The 12,080-nt window shown below is 34.7% G+C and overlaps 1 protein-coding gene across 1 annotated transcript in view; it reads right to left on the bottom strand.

Annotated features, from left to right (window-relative positions):
- LOC121386401 overlaps nt 1-12,080 on the bottom strand; it is a 130,111-nt gene that overhangs the window by 7,850 nt on the left and 110,181 nt on the right. Inside the window, exons 14-15 of the mRNA XM_041517284.1 lie at nt 8,594-8,712; nt 3,467-3,686 (exon numbers count right to left, since the gene is read on the bottom strand). Coding sequence (XP_041373218.1) covers nt 3,467-3,686; nt 8,594-8,712 — 339 coding nt within the window. The remainder of the gene's footprint in view (nt 1-3,466; nt 3,687-8,593; nt 8,713-12,080) is intronic.

Here is a 12,080-nt window from a genome sequence, read left to right as displayed (position 1 = left end):
CAATATTTAAATTGTTATTTAGAGATGAAATGTCACCTGGACATGGGAGTCCACGCAATGCTGTTAGATCTACAGGTAGACCAGTAGAGCTAATTTTAATCAGATTGGAAAATTAGCAGTCGCCCGGTCGCCGCCCATGGTGACCTTTATTGGCTAAGGACGACTAAGAATTTTACAAAGATAGTCCGTAGGACGACCATTGATTTTTAAGTCTGGCGAGTATGGTACCAGTTAAAAACGAAATGCACTGAAACTGAATCGAATGACCAATGTGACAAAACACACCGCATCTCTGCTGGTGTGAACTACAGATCTGGCAGGAGACGATATTATAGAACAAGTTCTATATTTTGACAGTGCCAGACTGACCAGACTCAGTCTCATGCAGCTTCTACGATTTTGGGCTGTAAACAAATATAGCTCAAAATGTATTGCAGACACTTGAATTGGGGTTTTTAAGTCGCCAGCTTATTGTAATGAACTGGATACATCATAATTATCTAGTATACCTTCTTTTTGACATTATTAAATGTTACGGTACAAATTAATCCTATTTAATTAGCTTACTAATATTTTATTCTGGGACAAAACCAAAATTTATCTTGTAGTTTTAACTCACACTAACAAAGACATTTTCCATTTACTACATGGATTATTCCAAAAGTCAATTAATTGGCATGTAAATATAAAAACATTCATATAAAAACATATTTATTTATTAAATTGTAAACCCATACCATCTGAAATAACTTTTTTTTAAAGTTCAGTGTATTTATTTATTTGTAAATATTTATAAAACTGTATACAGTAAAAAGTAATCAATGGCTTGGGAAATGATGGTTTGGAAACGTGGTTTAGCTAAGCCGACAGTAACAATGTTAGGATTATACCGATATCATTCCACTCCGAGGAAAATACTAGTAACTAAAACTAAACTAAATAACTACCGGTAAATACAAACAACAAAAACATTTCAAGTACGAAAATAGCAATAAACACAAACACATACTTACGCCAAATATTGATCGATGTTGTCCAGTACAGTGGAAGAATTTATGTCGAACGAATAAATGGCGGATGAGACGCGAAAAAAACACCACATGTTTTTACCAAAAAATTTAACACACAATACAGAAAAAGAAAACTACCACTATGTGATGTTTTATTTATACATTTTTTCCACACATTACTGCCATTTACGGGTAAGCTTTGAAACATAAACGGTCGGTCGTATCAAAAGTTGAAAGTTATAACCACATTAAACCAGTTTTCGTTCATCGGCTGTTCACGATTTTACGTATCGAATTCTAGACTCCCGACCCCCCTTTTTAAGAAGGTATTTCTAGGCTTCAAAACTCGGCTTATACATGGCAATATACGGTAGGTTAAATCTTTCTCATACAGGTTTTAAGGCAATTGATCGAACATCTGAATGACAAAACCGTAATACGAGACCAGGGCCGTATTTTTGCACAATGCAGTCGAATGGGTATTTGGCAAAATAGTGGATGATTCCATCAATCTTTTTCTAGCGCCGTGTCTAAGAGAACAGCCACTCCAGAGGAAATCCTTCATCTCGCTTGCATCGCCATAAAGAGGACAGCATTTAATGGTAATTTGTAAAGAATTTTTTTTATTTATAATGGATTTCTTTTTCAAAAAATGTTATTTGGGTTGGTATGGGTTTAAAAGTTAATAATATGTTTTTGATATGAATTTCAACTTTGTTCATTGTGAAGTTACCTGCCAATTCATCGTTTTCCTTTTGAAGCAAACGGACTATATACATATAGTTATTATTATACATGGTTACTATTCAACAAAGAAAATTCTAGTTTTGATTATTGCTGTGCAATTAAATTGGAGGGCTAGTTGAATTTGAGTAGGGCCAGTACATAAGACATTTCTTCAACTGACCCTGCTGGCGACCATGGTTTTCATGTTCATTTTCAACCCTGGCAAGGGATCTTTTATAAAGTTAAAAGTTTGTTTTGTTTAATGACACCACTAGACCACAATGATTATTTAATCCTCGGCTATTAATTGGATGTCAAACATTTAGTAATTCTAACACTTAATCATCAGAGGAAACCCGCTAAATATTTTCATTAGCAGAAAGGGATCTTTTATATGCACTTTCCCACAGAAAGGAAAGCACATACCACGTCCTTGGCCAGTTGTGTTGCACTGGTTGAAATAAGAAAAAACCAATCACTTGAATGGATCCATGCACTCAGGTGGTTCGATCCTGCGCCGCAAATACCTCAGGCGAGCACTCAACTGACTGAGCTAAATCCTGCCCATGGGATCTTTTATATGCAACATCCCACAGACCAGTAAGAGTTGTTCGTACACACGGTTCCTTCTGGTGTCCATGGGCAAACAATTATGTTTCTTTCTCTTGTGACTGTTGTTCAATTTTCATATTGTATGAATTGCAGGTCTCTGATCATTTAAAATGTGTGTAACCCATTCATCGGTTATGCCAAAACAAATTCAGGTAACCCATTTACTTTTAATGTAACCAACTATATCCATGTAAATTGTGTCCTAAATTCAGGTAACCCATTTACTTTTAATGTAACCAACTATATCCATGTAAATTGTGTCCTAAATTCAGGTAACCCATTTACTTTTAATGTAACCAGCTATAACCATAAAAATTGTGTCCTAAATTCAGTGAGCTGACAAAAAATAGGTTACACAAAATTAGATTTGCACGACGAACAAAATGATCATTCTCACAATTTTCAGGGGCCTGAGTTGTGTCACAAATATTTTGGAAGTTACTCTTAAACCTGTAAATTGACGTTTCATTCGACTTCTTGACGTGACCTTCTGACTTGGCCAATGAACAGAGTCCAGAAAAGCACACCATACCAAGTTATTCTGCCATACCCGATCACATGAAGAAAACAGGTAACACAATTTGGAGTGAGATATTTTGAGTGTACAGTCCATGTGCACGTTTATTTATTTACTTTTGTCCATACTATGATATAATTACATATACTGTAGATAATAACATTACTTACTGGTGGGAAATGTTTGTTCACCCTTTTTATTATGATAATGAGGGCAGGACGTAGCCCACTGGTAAAGCGCTTGCTTGATGTGTGGTCCGTCTAGGATCGGTACCCAATGGTAGGCCCATTGTGCTATTTCTCATTCCAGCCAGTGTACCACAACTCATATATCAATGGCTGTGGTATGTGCTATTCTGTCTATGGGATGATGCATATAAAAGATCCTTTCCTATTAATGGAAAATTTAGCGGGTTCACTCTCTGTGATTATATATATCAGAATTACACAATTTTTCAATAAATCAATGTGTTCTAGTGGTGTTGTTAAACAAAACAAACTTCAACTTTTATTACGATAATGCCAAAAACATCACATTCTCCGTGAAGGTGCTCAAAACTGGTAACACCAAGATAGATATTTAACATTAGAGACATTTTCACCTTGGAAGAACAGGACTGGACTAGCAGCTGGTGTGATGGACCTGCCAGGAATGGAGGGGTGACAGATTGTCACAGAGATGATGACATATTTATTGAGGAGGGCCTCAGCTGTCTTCTCAAATTGTACAGTGCATGTGACCTGCACATCAGTTCCGTAAATCTGCAAATCTGTATGCATGACCAAACCAGAGAGTTTCTTCAGCTCAGAGTTACCCACTTCCTAAAACAGAAAATAATGCAGAAACCATTTAACAGGGATTTGCCCATCTCCTAAAAACAGGAAATTTGTAGAAACCATTTAACAATGCACCTCATGAAAACAGAAAATTTGAAGAAACCATTTAACCATGACTTGTCCACCTCTTCAAAAGGGAACTTTGTAGAAAACATTTAACAATGACCTGCCCACCTGGAAATATGAACTATGATTTACTATCTCCTGAAAACAGGAAATAATGTAGAAACCATTTAACAATGTGTTATCCAACTCCCAAAATAAAACATAATATAGAAACCATTTATCAATTACTTTGCAAATTTTAAAAACAGAAAATAATGTGCATACGAGTATAATACCCCATTAAAAAAAAAAAAATTAATATTATTTTTTATACCAAAGGTCATAATTTTTCTATCAAATTTAGATAACGTTACCTGAAGGGTTTTTTAATGGTCCCATCCTGAAGAATTCGCCTCCCCATCCCCTTTAAAAATCGTGCCTACAGATTGCAATTGGAAGTTTGAGGACTATAAGGATGGGAGTGATATACCAACTTACTTGTGATACACGTTTTTTATTATTATTATTTTATGTGTGAATAATAAATAATATACCAAAATTGACGATACCTGAAAGATGGGGTGGGAGGAGTCACAATCTGTTATAGTACTGTCAATTCATTATAATTTGGTTTTGGACAATCTGGTAAAACAAAAAAATTAATGCCATGTGTGTGTGTGTGTGATATGTGTGTGTGTGGTGTGTGTGCGTGCGTGCGTGCATGTGTGGTGTGTGTGTAAAATGTGTGTGGTGTGTAAATGTATGTGTGTGTGTGTGTGTGCGTGCGTGTGTATTGTGTGTGTGTATGTGTATGTGTGTGTGCGTGAGTGTATGTGTATTGTGTGTATTGTGTGTGTGTGTGTGTGTGTGTGTGTGTGTGTGTGTAAGACATACAGCATGAATACAGCAGGTTGTTTAGCCATTGTTCCCGATGAATTTTTACATCCTGTGTGAAGTTACGAATTTTAAAAAATAATCATCAAAATATTTTGGACTTAGTTTTCCCCCCATTCATTTGGAACACATTTATCATTTCCTTTGCAAAAGGACTATCTCCAAACTAATATTTCACTGATATTTCACTTATAGAAAGAACAACAAAAATATCCAACTCCAGTTCACTTATACCACTGATAAACCACTTATACCATAATACAGGTAACTTATATGCCACTTATAAGTTGCATATAAGTCAAGTATACTTCACTTATAAGTTTGTATAAGTTATTTCTGTACGGTAATATCATTTCACAATGATTTGTCCAACTCATAAGCAAAAAATAATAAAGAAACCATTTAGCAATGATACTGATTTGCCTAACATTTAAAACATAAAATAATGTAGAAACCATTGAAATTGCTTGATTTCTCAAAAAATAAAATAATAATAATACACCATTTAACAATACGACTTTCCTAACTTAATTCTAAAAGCAGATAATAACTGATATGTCAAACTCCCGAATACAATAAGAAAAAGAAGTGTGAAAGAGATTACTCTCCCACTTCCCTCTTCCTGAAGTTAATACATACCCAACTTCTGAAAACAAAACATAATTAATATAGAAACGATTTAACGACGATTTGTCAAACTCCTCTTTCCCTCTTTACTATGGGAACAATCCCTGATTTTAATCAGAATAAATGAATGAATGTTTAATGACACCCCAGCTTACATTATTTTAATCTGAGAATGTGCCCACAATAAGTGTGTTTGAACCCTCAAGATATAAGCATTGTAACTTACCAAACAAACAAAACATTCAACAAGTGTTATAATTCAGTGCTGGTTTTAATTCTTTATTTTTAAAATTTTATTTTTATTACATGTTTTGTCGTCATCGTCGCTGTCATTTACAGATGGTTCCACATTTTCCTCACTTTCCTTTCCATTGATTCTGTGCACCAGTGTATCCTCCCAGTCTTCTTCTAAATTCTCAGCTGAGCTGACATTTTCTTCACTGTCCGGTCGAGCTATCACTGATCTGAGAAGCCATTTTCTATAACCCATCTTCATAGCCTGGATAATGCCTTGGTCTAGTGGCTGCAATTTCGACGTTGTATTGGCAGGAAGAAACACGACTTTCATGTTTGTTAATTTTGTACTGGCATGTGAAGTGGCATTATCAAGAAGAAGTAAAACCTTACGTTTTGATAGTCTCATGCGTTTATCAAAGTCCTTTATCCATTCTGTGAACAGGAATCCTGTCATCCAGGCTTTCTTGTTCGATTTCCATGTCACTTGAAGATGGGCAATGTTTATGTTCCGAAAACAACTTAGCTGCCTTTCCAATCACAAGTGGCTTGTCGAAGTGACCTTCCATATTTACACACAAGGCTACAGTTATTCGATCTTTGGATTTTTTGCCACCTTTGCATTCTTCACCCCATGCGTGCTTTGACTTTTTCCTGGACTGTCATTTATTAAAGTAACTTTTTGTTTCAAAGTCAATTCACAGCGTGATTTACCCTTTTTGGGGGTTCCCATTTCAAACGTTGATATTACCTCTGCCGATATAACGGAAGAAATACAGCATTCGTAGTGTTTACCGTTTACCTCACTTCGACAGAGTCAAATAAAAAAAAACCCCACAACTCACTTTGTGACCTCAGTCATTACACATCTCAATAACGGATAACAACATTTCTTTTGTTTCCTAGTGAATTAGTCGGTAAATTTATTCTATTGTGTCCTAATTATCATTAACACATTTTATTAGACAGGTACATAAGCATTAAATACGTGTCATGCCGACTTCTGACGTGTATCGTTTCTTTCAACATCAAACGTGATTATAGTGACTTTCCGCTGGAATGGCTATTGCAATTTGTATAGACAGTTTATTGGTTACAATGCTATTTAATTGACGCGTGGAACGCCTGTTCTCGTAATCCGAATGAGTGTCGGCTCTAGAGTCTGATGACTGGCTTGCAGCCAATCAGCGCGTTACATCGCTTCATTAATATTAATCAGTTGACAATGTTTTCCGGAAACGGAAAGTTGGTTATGTGAACAGATTGCGATGGGCGGTTTTTCAACGACTTAAACGTGTATCTCTCTTTAACAGTTTTAATTGATTTCAAAAGACAGAACATTGGTGTTTACTTTACTTTCTGTTACCTGTTCCAGTCTCGGCTAAAACAAAGCAAGCATTAAATTTAGATCAGTTATTGTTGAACAGCCTTGGGAATGAACAAATATGAGATATTGATATCGTAATTTGGTCGCACTGGCGTGGTCGAAATATACCCAAAACGACGATCGGGACTGACTTTACTGGTCGTAATCCGCAATAGCGGGGTGGTCTGAATACCGGGTAATTTTTACTATTAAATATGAAGGAAATATTCCGGTCTTCTAAAAAGTGGTCTGTTTAGTGGGGTGGTCTTAGAATCGGGGTGGTCGTTAGGTGGGGTTTCACTGTATTTTTTAAATTACTATTTTCAAGGGGGATAAAACATCCTGCTATGTATCTCCTAGAAGAGTGGCTGGGGTCCTGCTAAGGACGAGCACCTGGCAGTGGATCATAGAAGCAATCACGACTTTGCCTTACATCCTTTCAACTCTGCCTTGTGCAGAGATACGATTCTGATATTAAAATGTTTTTTTCCATTCCAATTGACAGAAGAAGTTTGTTTTGTTTAATGACACTACTAAAGCACATTGATTTTTTCATCATTCGCTATTGGATGTCAAACATTTGGTAATTCTGACATATAGTCTTACGGTTTCTGCTAGAGAGTAAAACAAGTATGGTACCATAACCAAATTTTTTTTCAGATATATATATATTTTTAAAGTTAACCTTTTGACAAAATTAATACCTCTATAATTACCATTAGGCCTACTGTATGATTTTCTTAACTCTAACCCAAAACGTAACCCATTTTCTTTGTGGGGAACAGTTGGGCGCATACAGCACACACATTGTAAATATTCAATTCCATATAGCGCCATACCCAAAAATGTCTTTGGAAGAAACCCTGATTGAATATTTATTAATACATGTAATTTATTTAATGCCATGTGGGAAAATATGGATTTAGTTTTTGTGTAACACATATACCCTTATGCATCCAAATTGAGCCCACGAAGCCTGGCAACAATTTTATTTATTCAAAGAATGTTTATTTATAAACATTTTCAGAATAGCCCTTATGTAATCATCAACAAATCTATGTTTCACTCATGCATTGCAGTTAAAACCATTTGTAGGTCTGGAAATATTTTCAATGCATAAAGTCGATCTTAAACATCCTTTCAAATATTAATAAGCCAGTATAATACATTGTAAAGTGTATATCTATTAATTAATAATTATCTGTTTATTTCCACTTGATATACTTTCATTAATAATATTTATCAATCAACTGCCAACACCACTTTTACATGTAGTTTAATTGCTCAATTTGACCCCCATCTTTCTTTTTGTTGCCATAAGATGAGGTTATTTGGATAAAAAATGGCTAAAATATAAATAGGAATAATACTTTAATTTTAACCATTTGAGCAGATTTATTACATGTATTTGAAAAATGCAATTTAGTAATGTTTAAAATTTATTAGTGCTGGATAATTAAGGGTGTAAAAAGAAAGAAAAAAAAATATTCAACACTACTATACATGTACATGTAGTTTCAATATATATTACATTTAGTTTTTTATTATTACTATTTTTATTTTTTATTTGTATATATATATATCTATATATATATATCTATATATATATATATATATATACACACACACACACACACACACACACACACGTATATATATTAATACAAATACAAAATAAAAATAGTAATAATAAAAAAAAAAATGTAAATAGCATAATTATACAAACCATGATTTTCCATTTGCATACTGGCGCTGGAAAGGTACATGCACCAGCCACTCGAATGAAATAGCTATCAGAATCATTCTTCTGTGTGGGCAGTTCATTTTCAGTCACGTTGAAGATGGCTACAAAAAATAAAATAAGCCAACTAAACGACCAAAGGCCTATATCAGCGCAGACAGCTCTGGTATTTCATTTTCTATTTTGTCACTAGAAGGTGATAATTCTTAGAGACTTTCAAATTTTCAATGTTAAATTTCTAATTAAAATGTTTAAACTTTATAAGTATTTTAAAATTTGAAATTTCCAAAAACATCTCACTATTTGTTTGCGCTGACTGCCCAGAGGATCCTAAAACCAAGCTTTACAACCATCTGATCAAAACTCTGGGAGAAGATACTTTCAAATTTGCAATTTAAATTAAGAATATAATATTAAAAATTCCAAATATCTCTCTATATATATTATATAGTAGACTACTAGTTTGTGAAGGCTGCTCCTGCAAATAATTACACTGAATTTAAGAAGTATCAAATCAAACTCCAAGACAGGATAAACTTTTAATTTTTCAATATTAAATTTCTATTTCTAAAGTTTTAAAATATCTCTCTATTAGTGTGTGAAGACAGCCTTTGACAATCATTGTATTGAGTTTTAAACTATCCAGTCAATAATTGATGAGGCTCAAATTAGTGATTATTTAGTTCTAAATGGGACTATAAGGCCCCGTATCCATAGAATGTTCTCTTGTGAACTTATGACCTTGTGGCATTGTGACCTCGTGACCTGGCCTTGTACTCTCTGTCTCCATAGCATGTTCCCTGTGGTATGTGCACTGTTGAAACTCAATTAAATCACCATCACTCATACTGATAATAGCAAAAATGTCTTGTTCACTCTCGTGCCATATGAAAAAGAATGAGCATGTGCATTCCCTGTGTTCCTGGTCAGTGGGTCACACGTGTTGTGCACAAGGCCACGTGTTCCCTGGGTTCAACCTATGGGAACGGCCACTAAGGAAAACAAAGGTTCATTGTCTGTGTGGCACATCACAAGGGTACAAGGGAACAAGGAACAAGGGAACATGCCACAAGAGAACACTCTATGGATATGGGGCCTAATTATTACATCTGCACCCAAATGAATTGCTTTCGTTATACCGTGCGACTAGAACTTTGACCATTTTCTGTTATCGATTGCTTTATTCAGTTTCTTTTACCAATCGCACACACAATCATGCTAAAATTATACCCTTGTAACACATAAAAAATACATTTACTTGATCTTGTCTCCGTCTGTATTACTATCTGAAAACTAATAATCTACATCAAATATTTCAGTCTCAGCAAGAACTTATAAGTATAATCAGTATAAGGTACAGCAACCCTGGCATGAGGCAAATCCAAAGCAGACTTGGCAGCAGAATCTGCCTTTTCATTACCCCTGATGCTAACATGGCTGGGCACCCAACAAAATACAATATGTTTATTGGCAACAGATAAAAAGACACACTTTCGTATCACCATCCCAATTAAGGGATGATCCAGCTTCATATTGCGCAAGGCTTGGAGACACGAAAGTGAGTCGGTAAAAATAATAAATTTGGATGCAATCGAATCTTTGATTTCTTCTAAGGCTTTAATGACTGCCCAAACTTCAGCACTAAAGATTGATGCAGAGTCAGGCAGTCTCGTGGAAATGATAGTGTCTGATGGAAAAACTGTAGCACAAGCCACAGAATTCCCATCCCATGATCCGTCTGTATACACAGGAATGTAATCAAGGTACCCATGAAAAACTGTTTATATACACTAGCATCTTTACGATCTTTCTTCAGATGCGCCAGATCAAAGACAATTTTAGGTGGTAAAACAAAATATGAAGGAGTTTCCAAAGTGTCAGTTAAATGAATGTTAGAAAGCAACAAAAAACGCTTAATGTCAAACACCACATCAAGGTTTGTGTGCATCACCGTACCAGCTCTCTACAGATGTTCTAAATGCACCAAGAGAAAGCCTAAGTCCCTGGTTGTGTATAGGATCTAGCAGCTGCAAGTAAGACTTGCGTGCCGACCCATACACAGTGCATCCATAATCTAGTTTTGACCTCACAAGAGATCTATACAGACAGAGCATATAACCTTTCGGTCTGCTCCCCATTCTGTATTACCAATAACTGTTAAGCCCTTCTTTATAACATATTTGAGATGGGGCACAAAAGATAGCTTCCTGTCAAATATAACCCCCAGAAATTAATTTTTATTTTTATTTATTTTTATATATATATATATATATATATATATATATATAGTTTTTATTATTATTGTCTATTTTATATTTAAGGCTTATGTTCGATGGCTTTACCCTGTACAATTCCCCGATTTGAAAATATAATTATGTGTCATTTTATAATCAAAACATGATTTCTGGACAAGTGTAATTATATGGTTCATTTGTCTTTTCTTAAAAGATTAAAACATGAATCTTCAAAGTTTAAACTTGACACATAGGGTATCACATGGAAATACAAATGTGCTTGCCATTGTAATTAAATTGTGTATGTAAAAAAGCAACCCCCAATATACAATGTATATAGAGGGCAATATAAAACATATTTCATGACTTCAAACTACTTCAGGGGTGAGATTTAGCTCAGTCGGTTGAGTGCTTGCTTGAGGTGCGTGTGTCGCACGATCAAAGACTGTGGTATGTGCTTTCCCTGTCTGTGGTAAAGTGTCTATATAAAAGATCCCTTGCTGCATTAGGAAAAAATGACTACGTGTCAGAATTACCAAATGTTTGACATCCAATAGCCGATGATTAATTAATCACTGTGCTCCAGTGGTGTCATTAAACGAAACACTTTTATAAAATACTTCAATAAACAAACGATCACATACATTTTACCTGAAACCACAAACACAATGTCACTATTGCACGATATCAGTACATAGTTTTCAATAGAAGTTCAGTAAAATGTAAAAAAAACCCTCTTTTTAATTTTTTTATTGCAGAGACAGCCTGGAAAGATCACTGTACCAAGTTTCAGAACAATCCGATTAAAAATCTAGAAGATACTTTCAAATATTCAATGTTTTAAAGATGATATATATATATTTTTTTTTCAAATTTGCAAAATATCTCTTTCAGGAAATCGCTGTAACAAAATTAAAAAACTATCTGATTGAAACTACAGTAGATGATAGTCTTTAATTTTGTTTACTTTAAAATTTTCCAAAATATCTCTCTATAATGAGCTTGACTGCCCAAGAGAATCGTTGTACAATATTGTACAATTTCGGAACAATCCAGTGAAAACTCTAGGACTATAAGGTTGAATGAAAGTTTGTTTTGTTGAACGACACCACTAGAGCAAAGCACATTGATTTATTAATCATCAGCTAGTGGATGTCAAACATATGGTCATTCTGACACAGTCAGAGAGGAAATCTGCTAATTTTTTCCCATTAGTAGCAAGGGATCTTTTATATGCA

Source organism: Gigantopelta aegis, chromosome 12 (assembly GCF_016097555.1).
Source record: "Gigantopelta aegis isolate Gae_Host chromosome 12, Gae_host_genome, whole genome shotgun sequence".
NCBI classification, from domain to species: domain Eukaryota; kingdom Metazoa; phylum Mollusca; class Gastropoda; order Neomphalida; family Peltospiridae; genus Gigantopelta; species Gigantopelta aegis.
The sequence above is the reverse complement of the archived record's forward strand: the minus strand, read 5'-3'. Positions and strand labels throughout refer to the sequence as shown.